Genomic DNA, 21,014 nt, shown 5'->3' with positions numbered 1-21,014 from the left:
TTATTGAGGGGTTGCAGTTATTGAGTGTTTCCAGTTATTGAGGGGTTCCCATTATTGAGGGCTTGCAGTTATTGAGTGTTTCCAGTTATTGAGGGGTTCCCATTATTGAGGGCTTCCAGTTATTCAGAGTTTCCAGTTATTGAGGAGTTCCCATTACTGAGGGGTTGCAGTTATTGAGTGTTTCCAGTTATTGAGGGGTTCCCATTATTGAGGGCTTGCAGTTATTGAGAGTTTCCAGTTATTCAGAGTTTCCAGTTATTGAGGAGTTCCCATTATTGAGGGGTTGCAGTTATTGAGTGTTTCCAGTTATTCAGAGTTTCCAGTTATTGAGAGGTTTCATCAAGCAAGCATTCCATCTTCTCCATGATGCCCGATTGCGAACGACCTACTTTCGTTGCAGTTAATGATGTAACACTCCGAGCACTCGCTTTGATTTCATAAGCATTTGCACGAATCCACTGCTCATTCACCATTCTCGTATCACTCAACCACCTTCAATTTCACCTTTAGCAAAAATAGCTACTGTATTATACGATACACATACATTTGATACACATACATACGAAGATAGCTGCCAAAGAACCGGAGGCTGACAGAATCCTCAGGTTGCCTGCCGCGTGTTTGGCATTTGTCCGCACACGCCCAGTACCCTGCGGCCCATATCAGACGAGTTCAGTCGGCATGGATTGACGGCCGGGTGATTTGCCCGCAGCCACGTAATAACGAACATTTACGTGATATATGAAAAATGGTCCTAAATTCATCAGCCGCTTAATAATGGAATCGCGTAAATGGTAAGCTTTCCAAATTTGCAGATGACACAAAGTTTGGAGGTAAGGTGGACAGCAACGATGGGGTGATCAGATTCAGAACAGTCTGGATACTTTAATGGATTGGGCGAAGATTGTCAGATGCAGTTTCATCTATCTATAATTCCAGTAATCTCTGTACGTTTGTACGTTTGTACGTCTGTACGTCTGTACGTCTGTACGTCTGTTTGTCTGTGACCGCTGTTTCTCGACAACCACGGGTCCGATATACTTTTAACTTGCCAGGTATATTGCTGGGGACCCGAGGATGTGCCTTTTCAAGGTTTCATATTAATCGGACAATTACTTACCGAGCTATGTCCAAAAAACGATTCAACCAATCAGAGAGCAGCGAACGATCGCGTGTGCCGAACGTGGAGGACACACTCTGCCTCGGATGGCACATTTGAGAGCGTATTCATTTATTTCACGTTTGCAAACTATGTTGGCGTTAAACTATGTTTTAAAACTAATAAAACCGAATTTGCGATTCATTCGCTTTCCTGCGCGTTTGTGCACGCGATGGCGATTTCTTTACCAAACTCCGGAAGCCGTTCGCTTTGGACCAAACCATTGCATGTAAATAGAGGGGGGGGGATTGTCACCGTACTCGCAAGCCGTTCGCTTTGGACCAAACCATTTCATGTAAATAGAGGGGGGGGGGGATATAATTTTAGATATAGATATAGTACGGGCAATGCCCTAGTCTATCTATAATTCCAGTAATCTCTGTCTGTACGTTTGTACGTCTGTACGTCTGTTTGTCTGTGACCGCTGTTTCTCGACAACCACGGGTCCGATATACTTTTAACTTGCCAGGTATATTGCTGGGGACCCGAGGATGTGCCTTTTCAAGGTTTCATATTAATCGGACAATTACTTACCGAGCTATGTCCAAAAAACGATTCAACCAATCAGAGAGCAGCGAACGATCGCGTGTGCCGAACGTGGAGGACACACTCTGCCTCGGATGGCACATTTGAGAGCGTATTCATTTATTTCACGTTTGCAAACTATGTTGGTGTTAAACTATGTTTTAAAACTAATAAAACCGAATTTGCGATTCATTCGCTTTCCTGCGCGTTTGTGCACGCGATGGCGATTTCTTTACCAAACTCCGGAAGCCGTTCGCTTTGGACCAAACCATTGCATGTAAATAGAGGGGGGGGATTGTCACCGTACTCGCAAGCCGTTCGCTTTGGACCAAACCATTTCATGTAAATAGAGGGGGGGGGATATAATTTTAGATATAGATATAGTACGGGCAATGCCCTAGTACAAGGAAATGTAAGGAATGGGTAAGAACAATGAAAATAGACATCACCTAATTCAAGAGGCAGTCTTTGAACGTGTCACACAGGAGAAGGATTTGGTAATGGTAATTGATGTAGGAGGTATGCAGACAGCACAATGACAGATAGTTATAATAATAATAATGATAACAACTATTCTTTTCACACCGTGTGGCGCATAGGAGCTGCTGAAGCAGTTTAATCGGCTAAGGAGTACAATCGTGGATGGGTCGCCACTCCGATGCAAGATGCCAGGTATAGTCATAGGTAACACTAAAAGGGTTTTAGGTTGTATTCACAGGGGGATACATTTGAAATGAAAAGAGGTCATGTGAACACTATATATAGAATTTAGTGTGGCCTCATATAAAATAGTCTTCAATTTTGGTCACCACATCTGAAGAAGGAGCCAGCTGCCATAGAGAGGGTACAACATAGAGTTAATGAGGGGTTAGAGTTATTGAGCTACTAGATTGATCCTGGGCCTAGTTAAACGAAGCTATGAGATGTTGAATGAGACTGGACCTTTTATATTAGAAAGGAGGCAATTGCAAGGGAATCTCAGAGATTTTTAAGAAAATGAAGGGTATACACAAAATAAGTGCAGAATATTTTTTCAGCAGAATGGAAACAGAGCAGGCCAAGGGTGCACAGTTTAAAAGGTGTGGTCTCACTCCAAATGAAGTGAGAGCAGAAACAGTAGATCGTTTTGAAATTGAGTTAGATGGGTAGTAGTGGGGTTCTAGAAGTAGTGGGGTAGGGGGATTGAATCGGCTTGTTCTTGTCACCTAACTAACTCAGCTACCTCGTTTTGTCATAACTCGTCCACAATGTTTTGAAATACAGCATCATGCTATATACTGTATCATTTTTTGGCCCCATCTCTAAATGGTTGTATGGCTTTATATTGTTACGGACACGGCTGATGAAGATGTTATGATGGGCCGAGCGGAATGGCCGCCGTGTTCGCACAGTTTACCCGATTACACTCGAACGTTGGCCAAATCGCGCTATGCTAAATCAATGAAGGAAAGGACACAACGGCTGGGATAAATGGAACGACACAAGGGGTACAGTTCTCAAGACCTCCGGAGGAGGATATAATTGGTGATGCAGAAAAGGGGTAGATTACAAGGTAAGAGGTAAAGCACAGAAAAGATGGGCACTTAGACACAGTCTTATCTTATCCCCGACAGACCACAGACAAACGGAACAAGACTGACTTACACAGGGATTGATGGCAGGGAAGGACAGGCAGTCGATAGCACAAGGTGCACCTTGGCTCAGGGACAGGATACAGCTCGGTCCAGTCCAGAGATGCGGGGAGGTATTGCCGCGCTCGGAGGTGGCGTCTTCTCTCTCCAAGCTGAGGGCGCATCTGACGTCACCTCCCTCTTCCTGCGCATGCTCAGCGGGGAGTGACACGCCCTCGGCTGGTTGGCTCCGCCCCAGATGGAATCGGTCCGCCGCTTCTATTGGGTGCGGGGGGGTTACCGGGCTCCGCCCTTGACGAGGAGCTGACAGCGAGCCCCTACGTGGTAACCCCGTCGGAGCACATGTTCGATGGCGGCTAACCAAGCCGGAGTGAGGACGCGCACTCCCCGCGCCGCCGCCATTGTTGTTGCTGTTGTTGTTGTTGTTGCTGAACCGTGAGGAAGAGCTGCGGGGAGGTATTGGGAGGTCCTAAACTTCCTAACGGTGCCATACAATCACATTCTGGTGCAACGAAGAGTCAGAATTAATGGAAACGAGTCCTTAACTGACATAGACTAAGAATAACTAGCAAGATGTCCTATAGTTGTCTACGTGAGATGCGGTGGACCTGGATGCGACATTTAATGGGGGAAATAGGGGAAGGTCGGGTCTACAGAGTGTTGTTTACAGAAAATGGGACTAGGGAATGGGGAATTGGGGATAGTTGGGAAGTACTGAGGAAATAGGGGAATATTTACAAGCGGATATGGATGGATGCCAATCTCATATCCGCAACATTGCACCCTTCTCTACCTCGGGGCGTCCCGACCCGATAAATTTTTACCTACGTTAGTGTGGCACTCAGATGTAGTTCCCTCTACTATTAACTCAACCCTGAGTGCGACAGTTTTACAGATGTTCACAAATGAGTAAATATGTCCCCCTGCGACGTTGCACCCTTCTCCTCACAGAAACACACCCACTGGATAACCGAATCGCGGAAAGAATCCTCAAACTAAACATACAGCCGGTAGGGAGCATTATTTACACAAGACTGATATTTACACTACGATCCAGGACCTGTTCTTTGAGGAACACATGCAGATGTTATGCATAGAGAGAGAGCACGCATGCCAGCATCGATACACCAACCCACGAGTGCTCTGTGGCCTTACGGCCTTTAATAATGTGCAGAGCACCCCACCCAAGCACCAAAAGCACCACCCCATCATGTACAGTCAGCACCATCCGGTGCACCAATAAAGTGTTCATAGTCACCGGTGGTGTCGCAGCCGGCCGATGTTCTGCCGCTGGTCTTGCCTTCTCTTGGCCTTCGGGCTTCTTGAGGAATAAAGAAAGGCGCCAACCGCGTCCATTTCTGAATTGTGGCTGTCAGGGGGGCCAACTAAAAGTGGTTCACCTGTATGGCATAGGTGCCACGTTGACCCAGGTCCATCAACGGGTGGTGCTTGCCCGCAAAAGAACTGCGGTCCATTGTGGGCGGCCACAAAAATTGCGGTCCATATGGTGGATCGATCCAGGCAGCAAGCAGCGAAAGTACAGGCCCACAACTGCGGAGCCAGCACCTCTCTCTCCTCTCTCTCTGCCCCAAAGCCAGATCCTCGGAGGTGGGAGACAAAAGAAAAGACAAGTGAGTAAGGTGGTAAGGGCGCAAAAGTGCACGCAATATTAGGTAATGCACACTAGGGGCACATGGGAACCAGGTGAGACAGGTACGTTCCTACCGTACGCCCCCCCCCCCCACCAGGTAACCTACATTGCCCCTCCCTTACCCCTTACTTTATCCACAAAACACAACACTACCCATAAACATCTACTTTACACATCAACAAACGTCCCTACTGTCTTCCCCGTTCCTCCCATAAACCAAATTCGTCTTCTCTCCCTCCTAACCAATCAAATTTGCCATTTCCAACTCTCATCAAAATTTGCCATCTCCAACTCAACATCAAAATTTGCCATCACCAATTCATCATCAGTCCCTCCTAAGGAGGGAGAGATGGAATCACCCCAATGTCTCATCCACGTCATGATGCGTCTCACAAATCCAAACAGCAATTCTCATTTCCTGCAACACAGAACAAAGAAAACACAGGTGTGGAGTCATCATCATCACCCCAGGTAAGTGGCTGCGTATGGTGCGACAGGTTCATCAATCCTAACTATTTCCTAAATGACTTTAACAACTTTACATTACCCGGGGTCTTTCCCTGCCAATCCATTGGCCAACTTACACTATGGGTTCTAAAAACCAATTCCCATTGACCAAACTGTGGTGCTTCTCAATTTGGGGTCTCACTCCCCCGATTCATCACTCGGTGCCCTCGCACAATTTCTGGGCTGTGACGTGTAGCTCTCCCAGCAGGTCTACCCACCTGCACACCTCCACCACCGTAGTTGCCACCCGAGCTTACCTGCTCCTCATCCTAACCTAACTAACTGGGGAAGACCCTCTCACACTCTCACCCCCTCAGTTCCCTCTCTGGCACGGGCTGCCCGATCCACACCCGGGATCCTCAAGCACCCACTGACACTAACGGCTCCCAGAGCCCACCTGCGGCCTCACCTGGCCGACATCCTCACAGTGGTGGAGTGCCCAAACCAACTACACACACTAACACGCTACACGCCCAGCCATTTCCACAACACTAATGCACCCATCCACAATACCATTCTGCAACCGCACCACAAATGCCAATATCCAACCACAATTTACCTATACCCTCTACCTATTCTTTACACTACCCTCCCCGGGTACTCGTGAAAAGGGGTCCACTCTTCCCCCATCCACACCTTCGCACCATGCACACCACTCCGTACCACTTACTCCAGGTATTCCACACACCTGTACTTGCACACCTGTGCTCTCACACCTGGTGCCACCTGCACCCTTCTCTCCCCAAGCGCATTCGCGCTGATCCACAACACTCACTACTCATACACTGCTCCACACACCTGTCCAGTTCTCACACAGCATCATCTCATCTAACTACTCCCCTCTGAAACTTGCGCTTCCCAGTCGTCCCTTTAAACTATTGCGCTCCCTCGTCATTATCATCCACGCTAATCTACCTGCGTCCCCACTACAGGTATCAGTCACTATCTAACCTTAACGTTACCTAATGTCATCTTCGCTAGATCCCTACACACGATATCCTAACCCACCCGGGCTAGTTTTCACTGCCATCAACCCCATAAGCTAGTGCGCATTTGCCCCCCATGGGAAGGGTGGCAGGGATGCCACCCTTACCCACCGTCATACGGCGCGAGTGGGACCTTGTGGGACCACCTCGTATGCGAGTCGTTGCCCGCCTGCCGGACCCCGTGCGTCGCCCCTTGCGGGGTCAGCGCGGGGCCGAACCGGCCGGGCCCCCACAGTACATTACCCCCAAGGGGCTCCCGTGCCTCCCCTGTCCCTCTAAAAACTACCCCTGTTGGTGTCGATGCATGGGTCACACTTCCGCAACCCGCTACCCATTCCACACCACCACAACCTTGCTCACTCACACCTCGCACCTCTCCCATCACCGGACCCTCTCGCTCGCACCCTCGTTCCATACCCTCCGGACCAGCCATACACCTCACTCTCGGCCTCTCACGAACATCCGGGTCTATCTCGACCCCCAAGCTTATTAAATCACCTGGCGCATCATACGCACGACCATATTGGTCACCACTTACACCGGGTCCTCTTTCTCTTCGCTTCTCCTCCATCACCTGCGAATCCCTCATCCGGTTAATGAGCACATCATCACGATCCGAACACAGACTTTGGACCAATTCTTTTACTTCCTCCTTTATCTCTTTCTTATCCTCTCTCCGTCGCTTCTTAATTTCGCTCACCCCTTCTTCCACTTCTTCTAATTTCTGCTTCACCTCCTTCATCTCCTCGTGCGCCCCCTTAAGTTCTTCCTCTAACTCCACCTTATTTTTTTCTATGTGCTCCCGCACCTCCCGCTCTTTAACCTCCATCACCTCTACCACCTTGTTCATTTTCCTCGTCAGGTCCTCATGTACCGTCTGACACTCTTTTTTAATTACCCCTACGTCCTTTTTCATCTCCTTCTGTGTCGATTTTAAACCCTCTATTACCGCTGTGTTCTTCTTTACCTGGTCCCCCAACTCCTTTTGTCCCACTGTCAGTTGTTCTACTCCCAGCATCAACTCCTCTATACCACCTTGCAATTTTACAGTCCCCTTTCTCACCTCCTTCTCCATGCGCTCCTTACAGTGCCTCACCTCCTCGCGCACTCCTCCGACCTCCTCACTCACACCTCTTCTGATCTCCTCTCCCATCACTTGCATCTCCTGCCCAGATGCCACCCTCATCTGCTCCATTTCCTCCCTGTGAGCATCCAATTTAGTTTCTACCCCCATTCTGACCCCCTCTATCTGCTGCCCCATTTTTTAAACTTCCCTTTCCGCTTGGTCCCTCATGTCCCTCCATTTGCCTTCCATACTGTTTTCTAACCCCTCTAACCCCTTTTGCATCCCTTCCATTTGATTCTCTTGAGCGGCCATTCTGTTTTCTACCCCCGTTAACCCATGTTTCACCCCTTCTATTTGATTCTCTTGAGCAGCCATTCTGTTTTCTACCCCCATTAACCCATTCTTTACCTCTTTTATCCCATTGTCTAACGCCTCACCGGTACCCCTCGCTTCGTCCCTCATTACCCCCATTTGGCCCTCCAATCGCTCACCCAATTGCTCACTATCAGCCCTCATTTGCTCACTATTAGCCCTCATATCGTCCTTCTGCAGGTTGAGGGACGCCTGCATTTGTACCATAAATTGCTCCATGAGGGCCTGCATTTGGGCCATCCCTCCCACTTGTGCAGCGGGTGCGGCCGCCGTAGCAATGTGCGAGGCGCCATTTTGCGAACCTGCCGCCCTCACTGCTTCGCTCTCCTCATGTCCCTCAATTTGGTCCTGGATCGACCCTGCCTCACTCTCCTCTACCGGAACCCAGCCGTCTTGATCTGCCATAGCGCGACTTTCAAAATTCGGGTTTTAATTTTTGTAAAACAAAATCAAATTTCGCCGTTAATAATTTCGAGCGCGTGAAGCGCGCTTCGGGTCCAATCCCACTTCCCGACACCAATTGTTATGGACACGGCTGATTAAGATGTTATGATGGGCCGAGCGGAATGGCCGCCGTGTTCGCACAGTTTACCCGATTACACTCGAAAGTTGGCCAAATCGCGCTATGCTAAATCAATGAAGGAAAGGACACAACGGCTGGGATAAATGGAACGACACAAGGGGTACAGTTCTCAAGACCTCCGGAGGAGGATATAATTGGTGATGCAGAAAAGGGGTAGATTACAAGGTAAGAGGTAAAGCACAGAAAAGATGGGCACTTAGACACAGTCTTATCTTATCCCCGACAGACCACAGACAAACGGAACAAGACTGACTTACACAGGGATTGATGGCAGGGAAGGACAGGCAGTCGATAGCACAAGGTGCACCTTGGCTCAGGGACAGGATACAGCTCGGTCCAGTCCAGAGATGCGGGGAGGTATTGCCGCGCTCGGAGGTGGCGTCTTCTCTCTCCAAGCTGAGGGCGCATCTGACGTCACCTCCCTCTTCCTGCGCATGCTCAGCGGGGAGTGACACGCCCTCGGCTCGTTGGCTCCGCCCCAGATGGAATCGGTCCGCCGCTTCTATTGGGTGCGGGGGGGTTACCGGGCTCCGCCCTTGACGAGGAGCTGACAGCGAGCCCCTACGTGGTAACCCCGTCGGAGCACATGTTCGATGGCGGCTAACCAAGCCGGAGTGAGGACGCGCACTCCCCGCGCCGCCGCCGTTGTTGTTGCTGTTGTTGTTGTTGTTGTTGCTGAACCGTGAGGAAGAGCTGCGGGGAGGTATTGGGAGGTCCTAAATTTCCTAACGGTGCCATACAATCACATTCTGGTGCAACGAAGAGTCAGAATTAATGGAAACGAGTCCTTAACTGACATAGACTAAGAATAACTAGCAAGATGTCCTATAGTTGTCTACGTGAGATGCGGTGGACCTGGATGCGACATTTAATGGGGGAAATAGGGGAAGGTCGGGTCTACAGAGTGTTGTTTACAGAAAATGGGACTAGGGAATTGGGGATAGTTGGGAAGTACTGAGGAAATAGGGGAATATTTACAAGCGGATATGGATGGATGCCAATCTCATATCCGCAACAATATGTAGCCTGTGGCTACCCGTTGCATCATTTGTGGTAGCATGGTGCAGTGTGCCATTGGTGCAGTGCCCTTTTACCAGTACGCTGGTACTCATTTTTCCGACCTTGGAAGGATGACAGCCTGAGTCAACCCACCTGGTGTTATTTCAACAGCACGGCAGAGGCTCGAACTCAAGACTCTCAGATATTAAGCCAGCCACTTTAACTGTTAAGCAAAAACCAGGCTTCCCTCAATGGTGAAGAATCACTTAACAAAATAAAAAATTCTCATATACGGATCCGGATTCAGATATTCACAAAAATCTAATCAATTCTTCCTTGTCATACACAGCCAACCTGTCCACCAAGTTTTTTCCGAATCCATCAAAAACTTTTTGAGCTATCCTGCTATATCGTTTTAGGCCTATCTCCCAATGGCAAATAATCGCTTTAAGAATTCAAGTTTCTGGATCCAGATCCAGATCTTCACCAAAATTTAATCAATTCGTCCTCATCAAACACTTTACCTGTCCACCAAATTTCGTCCGAACCTGTCCACAACTTTTTGTGATATCCTTCCCACAGGCAAACCAACAGACAAACAGACAGGGGAGAAAACATAACCTCCGTCCACCTTTGGTGGCGTAAAAGACACTGCGTCAACAGTGGTAAACTTCCGTAATTCATTTTTTTATACGACTTTTACCTTTTTCGTTTCATTAAAATTTAATTATAGACTTGAACACTAGAATACAAATTGACATCTTACCTCTTCCAAAAACCCCCAGTCTTGCAGTACTTCGACATATTAAATATGGTGGTGTACAAGACACTGCATGAACGGCAGTAATCCCACAGAATTTTTTTATATGACCTTTAAAATCTTTATTTTATTTAAATTTAAGTATAGCTCTGCATATGCATATATATATATATATATATATATATATATATATATATATATATATATATATATATATATATATATATATATATATATATATATATAATTATATATATATACATATTGTTGCGGATCTCCCGAAGCCCGTTCCCATTACAAAGGGGGGGATTAAACCCCTTTTTTTCCCCTGGGTCTTCGGGTCCGCGAGGCCGAATCGCCACTTCCGGAGCAAGCGTGAAAAAGGGTATTGGGACAACTTCACACGTACCTTTAACCCACGCTGCCACGAAAGCGGGGACCGAACCTCGCACAAGCCACGCTTAATCGAGTACGCCCGAGCGGTATGCGTATCACGTGACTCGTGCTGTTACTTTTATGGAACCCGATTCGAGCGGTTCTATTCGTACCATGCAAAGCCAATGGATGGAAGGGACAGGAACGGTCAAATCAGAGGAATAAGACTATTTATTATTATTTACACAATGTACAATGATTTGCAGAAGGAAAGGGGACACAGAGCAGATGCTTAACAATGTTAACTTATTTCCCAGACAAAGCCACCAAAATACATCACTCACACGGGGAAAAGAAGAGCAGAAGTTCGCGCGCCAAGCGTGCTTCGCTGTCAGTCGCTCCGGGGCAGCTCGCCCGGCTTGGCTCTCCGATGTTTATAGCACATATGCAGGCGAAGGCAGGCAGGAGGAGATCGCGCGTCTGTGGCCCGGCACGGGTCGTCCTCTCGGGCGCGCGATTAATACAGCGCAGAGCGCAGGGCACGGGGAAAGTTCGTGCACAATCTCGATAACCGCAATTCAACGCACTCGTTCTGCGGCATGGTTCTCGTGCATGCTCAAGCTCAACTCAACTCACTCTCACAGGGAACTGAAACTCAACACTTGAACTCACGATACTCTCCGGCTCTGACTGAGGTGCACACGACTCTGACTGAGAACTCGTCTCACCTCTTCTCAACTCAACTCAACTGCCTTCTCGACCCAAACTGAGGTGGGGGGCTCGGAGCAGGGTTATATGGCTCCGCCCCGACCTTACCCGAATGTTCCAGGCTCCGCCTCCCGTTGCCGTGGTTAGCCACTCCCCTCAAGCCCTGATTGGCGGCTCGTTCCTTACTGGCCACTCCCTCCTGCAGCGCCTCCCTTTGGCCTCGGTAGACTTGTTCAGGCCTGCCACGTGGCATGCTAGTGCCAAAAGAACACCTAAGCTCACTGGCCTACTCAACGCAAAACTAAACACAGGAAAGGACCACGCTTACATTCACTAAGAAATAACTGAACTATCGCGAGGCTTCATGTTGTGGTGCATCTACCTACGAGGGGGAATTAACCTTTATTCCAAAACCACAACACTATATATATATGGAAGTGGAGGCGATTTTGTTGTTGTCGTCTGTGTTCGCTCTGGCTGGGGGTGGGGGTATGTACGCATCCAGGTGTAGTTGCTGCATGTGGAGGTGTATGTGCCCCTGCTGACCCACCTTGGCTGACCATATCGAGGTTGAAGGGCCGAAACGGAATGATGCTGAGGACGTCGACTGAGGACCCGGTCAGTGAGGCACACTTGTGACCAGGTGTGTTTTGAACTTGTGTGTGTATATATATATATATATATATATATATATATATATATATATATATATGGTACTGTATGGTACTGTATGTATGGTCATGGTACTGTATATATACTTAAACATTGATTGCACGGGGTAAGGTATTCCATCAACTCTATAGTCTCCGATGTAATCTTGCCATATGTTCGGGTTTGGGGGGGGGGGGGGAGGAAAAGGGGGTCTGGGTGTGTGGGTGGTTGTGGGAGGAGTGGTCCAATTTTATTGACATCAAGTTTTTTTATTTCAATAACGATTAATCTCTTAATCCATAATTTCACATTCAATCCCAAAAAAATTGCCTCGAGCTTCCCTTACAAATAGCAGGAAAAGATAATTATTAATAAAACCTGTACTTGGGGATTCACTTCATCTGCCAGGATAAAGCATCCCATTTGTCAGGTAGGTATATAATGGAGTTTTAACTCTGATTAGAAATTGCTGAATCAAGCAGGGAATGATGTCCACTTGAGAAAAGTGACTTCAAAAAGCAGCAACCACAAAATCCATGCTTTACATTTTAATTCAATATGTGGACAAACATTCTTGAGTAGCAGGTCCATTAGCTCTCCCTCTATTTCATCTTGGGAGTGTAAATGCACAGTGTCATGGAAACAGCCATTGTGATAATAACTCGTCTCTGCAATTGTCTCCAGCAAAATCTTTGATTTTGAAAAAATGGGAATCCTTATTTAGCATCTCATGTTTTGGCTGGAAAGAGCTTTTGCACTGAAGACAATGAATGCTGGAATGGACAAAGCGTTATTTTGAACAACTTAGTCATTATTAACAATTGTTCTTAATTGAACACTGGCTGGTTGAGCATGATTGCAAGGTGAAAAACAATTGTTTCTTCATTGGGTTTGCCAATGCATGTGTGTGTGTGTGTTTTTCTGGATGCAATGAGTTAGACGTTCACCAGCAGCCAACAGGGTGCATTTGTGAGGAGGATGACCTCTTTGGCCAGGTCACGTCAGAGCATCCGCCATCTCGGCCTTTTGTCCACCGAGCAGCCCTCTATTACAACAACAGGGCACCCCACAGTGTCCATCTGCTGTGTGTCATGTGCAGTTAGGCCTGGACTTTATTCACAGAGTTCATCCTAAAGTTTTCTCTGCCTTGGGCAATGAGAGCATTGTTTAAAACTCACCCATGTGTGGTCGGCCTATCATTAGTCACTACGCTTTGTGTGATTAGGCTGTACCACTGGGAATTAGCTCACCTCAAGGCATCCACGTATTTGACTAGGCCTAAATATCTCATCTCTGAAGCCGCTCTTGGTCTAAGATTGTCCAGGTTTTCTTGTTCTGTAAAACTGAGCTACTGAGGCTTTGCTTATTGTATATTTAATCATTGCACTCAGCAATTGCTTCATATGTTGGATCTACTCAGCACATATATAACATAGTAATTTATCTTTTCCTCCCGATGAAATAATAATATTTATTGCTGGCGAGCCACCAAAATGGCAAATTGCTCATATAATTCACAAGGCGGATTGTCTTTCACAGCCCTGAGTACCTAGATCCCTATTTTGCTCAAGCATTATGGATCCCTTGAGTAAGCGCAAAACTGGCACATCAAAGAGCAAGTGCAAAGTGAAAACTTACCATGGACCTCACCGGCCTTGGCCTATGTGTGCTTGTACGGGTTGCGGTATCATGGTCAATGCTGATTTATGATGAGGATGTTAACCTGCTATCAAAGATTCCTTCAATTACTTACGCACTCTCCATCCCTGGCCCCTTTCTTCATCTTCCACAGTGTCCATATGAGTACAACTTAGTATGCGGCTCCAATGGGGAAACGTTTCAGAATGAGTGCTTCCTTCGTCAAGCCGCCTGTAAACTGCAGCAGGATATCCGCTTAGCTACGGACGGGTCATGCTATGCCGGTAAGTTGGCTCAAATAAGACATTTGCATTAAACAACACTATCTGTCGCTTTTGCACTCATCATAAACTTTTCGTTGTACGTTCATCTTTCTAAGTCCATCAATCTCCATCAATTGGCCTCCAAAGCCAATCGACGACTGTCCGTCCTCCGTCGTGCAAAGTCTTGAGTTGGCACATCCAAACTTTTATCTACATACAAGGCCTTCATCCGCAGCTTGAGGGAGTACTGCTCTTGCCGGGAATTATTGGAATCTCCCACGATGAAGCTGAGTTTCTGGGCCTTTCACTTTCTCAACACAGACATGTCAGTAGTCTCTCTGCCTTCTTCCACCTCCTTTCTGGTCTTGCACACTCTGCTATTTTCATGCCACCACCCTCTCTCCCCCTCTCCCGCCCCCCCCCCCCCACCCCAGCAAGATTTGTTCAGGGCACACTCAGTCTGCCAGTAACCCCCTTCTGGTGAAACTCCCAAAATCTGGACTCGCTGCTCACCTCCCCTCTTTTGTTCCTCTTTTTCCCTCCCTGTGGAACCAACTTCCTCAGTCTCTTCAATCTAATTCTTCCCTCCAGAGATCTAAGACAGATTTTCACCAACATCTCAGGTTATCCCCCATCCACAACCATGACCTTTCTTTCCTACCCCCATTGACCCTCCCCAAGGCCATGCACCTCTTTCTGTGTTTCCAGCTTCTCCTTCCACTTCTGTGATTGAATTTGGGAATGTATCGATCTTGTTCACCCCATGTGTCCTCCCCTTATTGCAGATTATTGTCAAAAAGTGCCTTAAAAATGGCGGAACTGGCAACTAGCTTCATACCAGCTACTTTTGGTATTTTTATAAAGTAGGGGCCTTGACTAGTTCACAAACCAAAAATACCCAGAATACCTCTGGCAGAACATGCTAAAATGACGTCATCAAAATGGCTGCCAAAATTGTAAAGTTTGGCATTGTGTACAGGTGCTGACGTGGTACCTAACCGTTTATAGAGTAGTTTTACTGCCAAGAGAAAAAACATCAGCCTTTTCCTGGGATGAACACTTTCATTTGTGGAGAACCAGAGAATAAAAAGAAAGGAATAAAACTTACAGCAGCGAATATGAAGCCAGCAGAAGTTCGTAAGAATGTGCTTACAATGGTTCTGATTACAAAAATGATTCCCAAATACTTCACCGTGCAGTTAGTATTATTCGCAGACATAGAAAATTTACAACCAACAACTGAATACCCGAATACCCAAGAAATTGATCTTAATGCATCAGCTGCGTTTAATTTAAATATTATTTAAATATTATTTAAATATTGAAATTAAATTATTAAATTAATTTAAATGCATTGCATGCATGCATACATTTGTAATGCATGCATTTAAATTAATTTATTATTTAAATATTATTAAATATTAATATTATTAAATAGAATATTTAAATCAGATGCTCGTATCATTTTATTACAGATCAGGACTCAGGGACCCTCAATGTAAAAATAAAATACAAAAACTTAATAAAAATGGAGGTCGTCTTGATGACGTCACTTGAACATGTTCCCCCAAGGGGATTCTGGGTACTTTTGGTGTGTGAAGTAGTCAGGGCCCATACTTTATAAAAATATCAAAATTAGCTGGTAGGAAGCTAGTTGCCACTTCACCCTCATTTTCATGCTCAATCTGCAGCCCGATTACACCTATACTTCCCCACATCCATTATTTCTCCAAGTCTCCTTCCATTTTGTGTCCCAAATTCCCCCCTCCCCCTCTCTTTCTGCTGTTCTTTTCATTCTGTTACATCTGGATGCATTCTATGTTCTAGCTCCTCCATGAGCCTTGACACTGTATACAAAATAATCTTAAATGGACAAATTTGTTGAGGATTTTCGCATTTATATAATATAGAGGAGTCTTTCCTCTAATTTAGATTGGTTTGTTCTGGTGTCAATTATATAAAAAATGAAAAAACTAGAAGGCTGTTTCAATCAATTGTGATGCTGTTTCAAAAAGAGTCTCGCTGGCGTAATATAATGGCTAGAGCAACCGCTCCGAGTCTGGGGGGCCAGCAGTTCAAATCATGGCTGAGTCGTTCCAAACACTTAAAAAATGGTACGTGCTGCTTACTTGCTTGACATTCAGTATTTAAAAGGACAAGAGCACGGTCAATCCCCAGGAGTTTGGCGTGCATGGAGAGGGGGGAATTCCAAAGGAAATGCTCCGCTGACTGCGGTGAGAAATGCGGCGCCATTGTTGTGGCGTGGCTGGTACCCAGAGTGCCCCAGGAAGTGACGACACTTCCACCAAGGCACCGAGGCTGTGTTTGACTCATCTGACAGTCCTATGTTGTCGTCTTCTATATGTCCATGTGTGTGTGGCAGCTCCACCACAAGCCTTAGATCCTGTAAAAATAAATAAATAAAAAACTCTGGAAATACAGGCTTCAGGAGGCCCTGCAGCCCTAATGGTAACGCTGGTTTAGCTATGCTGCAAACCTGTAAAGAAACCGTTTAATTGTATTCCTAGTTGCAAACAGCTGTGACAACTAAGAGAGCTATTGGTCACAGCTGTCTTTGTTAAAAGACACGATTTTTTTTTCAAGGTTTGTTTTGTTTTTCATTCATTGTCTATATATATATATATATATATATCTATATATATATATATACATATATATATATATATATATATATATATATATATATATATATATATATATATATATATATATATATATATATATATAATATCTATCTATATATATATAATAACGTTTTTGTTTGTTTGTTTGTTTGTTTGTCTGCACGCTCTAATCTCCTGAACAGTGAAAGATAGGAGGAAACCTCTGAAACAAAAAATGTCACGACGGGCCCCGGGAAGGTTATAGGCTCGGTGGTGAGGCCGGTCGAGGCCGCCTCGGCCGGGCTAGGCCCATTTCGCAATTCAAAGTTGAGCTGAATTATAGTTGTCAATTTTCTGCAGCCGCGAGGTAAAAGCTGAATTATAGTAGTAAATGAACGAAATGCGGCCACGGCCGGATAGTCAAACTCCGCTGCCTCGAAAGGCCGCGTTTTATTCCTTTTTAGTACAGAAGATTAAATTCATTCAAAAAGAACCCGGGCAACGCCGGGTGCATTCAGCTAGTATATATACATACACAGTGCATTCAGAAAGTATTCAGACCCCTTCACTTTTTCACATTTTGTTATGTTGCAGCCTCATGTTGAAATCGTTTAAATTCATTTTTTCCCTCATCAACCTACACTCAATACCTCATAATGACAAAGAGAAAACAGGATTTTAGAAACTTTTGCAAATTTATTAAAAAGAAAAAACTGAAATATCACATTTACATAAGTATTCAGACCCTTTGCTATGACACTTTAAATTTAGCTCAGGTGCCTCCCATTGCTCTTGATTATCTTTGAGATGTTTCTACACCTTGATTGGAGTCCACCTGTGGTAAATTCAATTGATTGGACATGTTTTGGAAAGGCACACACCTGTCTATATAAGGTCTCACAGCTGACAATGCATATCAGAGAAAAAAACCAAGCCATGAAGTCGAAGGAACTGCCTGCAGAGCTCAGAGACAGGATTGTGTCGAGGCACAGATCTGAGGAAGCCTACAAAAAAATCTCTGCTGCATTTAAGGTTCCCAAGAGCACAGTGGCCTCCATAATTCTTAAATGGAAGAAGTTTGGAACAACCAGAACAACAAAATGAAAGCCCGCTTGGAGTTTCCAAAAAAGCACCGAAAGGACTCTCAGACTGTGAGAAACAAGATTCTGTGGGCTTTCATGTGTCTTTCACAGAGGAGAGGCTTCCGTCTGGCCACTGCCATAAAGCCCAGATCGGTGGAGTGTTGCAGTGATGGTTGTCCTTTTGGAAGTTTCTCCCATCGCCACACAGGATCTCTGGTGCTCAGCCCGAGTGACCATCGGGTTCTTGGTCACCTCTCTTACCAAGGCCCTTCTCCCCCCGATTGCTCAGTTTGGCCGGGCGGCCAGCTCTAGGAAGAGTCCTGGTTGTTCCAAACTTCTTCCATTTAAGAATTATGGAGGCCACTGTGCTCTTGGGAACCTTAAATGCAGCAGAGATTTTTTTTGTCGGCTTCCCAAGATCTGTGCCTCGATACAATCCTGTCTCTGAGCTCTGCAGGCAGTTCCTTCGACCTCATGGCTTGGTTTTTGCTCTGATATGCATTGTCAGCTGTGAGACCTTATATAGACAGGTGTGTGCCTTTCCAAATCATGTCCAATCAATTGAATTTACCACAGGTTGACTCCAATCAAGGTGTAGAAACATCTCAAAGATGATCAAGAGAAAGGAGAGGCACTTCAGCTAAATTTCAAGTGTGACAGTTAAGGGTCTTAATAATTATGTCAATGTGATATTTCATTTTTTTTTTTTTTAAATAAATTTGCAAAACTTTCTAAAATCCTGTTTTCTCTTTGTCATTATGGGGTATTGAGTGTAGATTGATGAGGGAAAAAATGAATTTAAACGATTTCAGCATAAGGCTGCAACATAACAAAATGTGAAAAAAGTGAAGGGGTCTGAATACTTTCTGAATGCACTGTATACGGCTAACCCCCATTCTAGCAGGGAAAATGGCCTTAAAATGCCTGTTGTGTTGTTGTTGTATATATATATATATATATATATATATATATATATATTGTTACTGATCGCGGTTTAGATGTTACTTTGCCGAGCGAAGGCTCCGCGACCGAACAGTTGTTCCCCGACTCACCCGATTCACCCAGAACTTTGGCCGTATCGCACCGCAGCTGCCCAATCTGGAAAACTCTAAAACGACGAAATGCAAAGAGGAAAAGGAATAAAACGAGAAGACGGACAGAAGAGTAATTGGATTTATTGTACACACAAGCAAAAAGAAAGCAGTCACGTTTATTTACAACACATAAGACGCAGGTGACACAGTGCAAATACTAGCTTATACAGACTTAATTAACCCAGGGACAGAACAAACAAAACAAACTCACGTACACAAGAAGGGTGGAAAGGCAGGAGGTGGATGGCTGGAGGGAGAGGAAGGTCCAAGGGGGTCCTGCAGCACGATCGGCGCGTTTAGCAGCCGCCGTTCCTTCACGGCCTTGCTCAAAACCGCCGTCCAGGCCCCAAGTGGCTGTTGGGTGTTGTTGCTGCTGTGGCCTCCGCTGCTTTCCCAGGACTTGTCTGACTCATCTGGTCCAAACCCTCAACTCTTTCTTGGTCCACTCACTCCTCACCACCGACTCCTCACCGCAACCAACGCAACCACTGACCACCACTAACGCAACCAACGCAACCACTGACCACACTTGCTTGGTCCACTCACTCCTCACCACCGACTCCTCACCGCAACCAACGCAACCACTGACCACCACCACGCTTCTTGCGCGCGCGCCTTTATAGCGCCTCCAGCGATCAAGCCGCCGGCCTTCAGGACACGCCCATCGGTGTGCTCACCTCGGCCCTGGTTGGTCACGCGACCCTCTCGCTCCGCCCTTGATGACGACGGGCGGGCACGCCCCTCTTCCCCGACCCGAGCACATGTTCAATGGTGGTTTTGGAGGGGAGGTAATTGGCAATCGAGGCTTGGCAATGACGAGAGGGGATGTAATTGGCAATCGAGGCTTGGCAATGACGAAAGGGGATGTGAAAGGAAATGGAGATTTTGGGGATGGGAATGAAAGGGGATCTATTCTCTTTCACTGGTGCAATGGAGTACTTCAATTAATGGGAGACACAGCCTTACCCTAAAACACAGAATAAGAGATAACTATCAAACAGGGGTATTCTATTATTTGGCTGACGTGTATGCTTGTGGACTAATTATGGGATGCCCTTTCACCTTTACACAGCTCCGGAGGCAGGGGGCGCAGAATAAACAATAATAATAATAATAAAGCACACAATCAAAAAAATATACAGTCCTTATATCCGCAACAATATATATGTATATATATGGGGTATATATATATATATATCTACCCTGATTTTCACTGGGAATGGAAATACTCGCAGACTATGTATCTACAGACTTGGAATTTAATATGGAATATTTTTTTTGTGGGGGTGAACTTACTTTTCAAGATGTCTTAGAACCAAAAGTTCATTGGAATTATGTTGAAATTATTCTAGATTTTGTTAATGTGACCTTTAAAAGAAACATTTCGAATTTGACATTTCGAAAGACAATTTGACATAAAACCACATTTGACATTTCGAAACAAATAAATTGATCCTTCAAAGTGATGTAAACTGATATCGAACTCAATTCACGGACAGTACTGTGTTAAATTTCTGTACGTTTTGCAGAAGTATCTCTTTATTTTGCACATTAACCAAATTTTTTTTTAACAAAAACAAAACTTAAATTACGACTGGGATTACGGAAAGTAAAATTACAGTTCAGTACTTCATGTAACCCCCATGAGCATTCAGGAGAGCACGTACACGTTGAGGCATGCTGTTCACGAGATTTGCCAAGGTTTGGACAGGAATCGCTTGCCATGCAGTGACAATAGCCTGCTGCAATTCACGCACAGAGGTCGGCTGCTGGTCCAAGTGGTCAATTTGACGCGTTAATTCTGCCCACAAGTTCTCTATCGGATTCATATCCGGGGACATGGCAGGCCACTCCATATGCTCTACACCATGGTCAGCAAGAAAGTGTTGGATCATGCGAGCACGATGAGGCCGTGCATTGTCATCTTGGAAGACAATGTTTCCTCGAAAGGCTGCACGAGCAAATGGAAGCAATGTTTCTTCCAGAATGGCCCTGTACTTGAACTGGTTCAGGTTTCCATTCAGAACAACCAGGTCAGTTTTGCCCCCTGCATGAAAAGCAGCCCAAACGGTCACCCTACCACCTCCAGTTTGGACTCTTGGCACTATACAATCTTTGTTGTAGGCTTCATGCACTTGTCTGCACACTCGGACGCGGCCATCTTGACGATAGACCAGAAATCTAGACTTGTCACTGAAGATCACGTGATTCCAGTGTCCTGGCTGCCATTGACGGTGCTCTCTGGCCCACTGCAATCGGCGCTGGCGGTGTTGTCTGGTCAGGCGTGGCTTTCTCAGGGGACGCCTGACACGATAGCCTGCTTGAACCAGTCGTTGGTTG

The 21,014-nt window shown here is 45.9% G+C and overlaps 1 protein-coding gene across 2 annotated transcripts in view; it reads left to right on the top strand.

The window, feature by feature from the left end:
- Positions 1 to 21,014, top strand: part of LOC137434006 (tomoregulin-1-like) — a 188,322-nt gene that overhangs the window by 93,856 nt on the left and 73,452 nt on the right. For both annotated transcript variants that reach the window (XM_068126590.2, XM_068126589.2), the window contains exon 3: positions 13,766 to 13,895. In XM_068126590.2, the coding sequence (XP_067982691.1) occupies positions 13,766 to 13,895 (130 nt within the window). The remainder of the gene's footprint in view (positions 1 to 13,765; positions 13,896 to 21,014) is intronic.

Source organism: Myxine glutinosa, chromosome 10 (assembly GCF_964187855.1).
Source record: "Myxine glutinosa chromosome 10, kmMyxGlut1.1, whole genome shotgun sequence".
NCBI lineage: Eukaryota > Metazoa > Chordata > Myxini > Myxiniformes > Myxinidae > Myxine > Myxine glutinosa.
The sequence above is the reverse complement of the archived record's forward strand: the minus strand, read 5'-3'. Positions and strand labels throughout refer to the sequence as shown.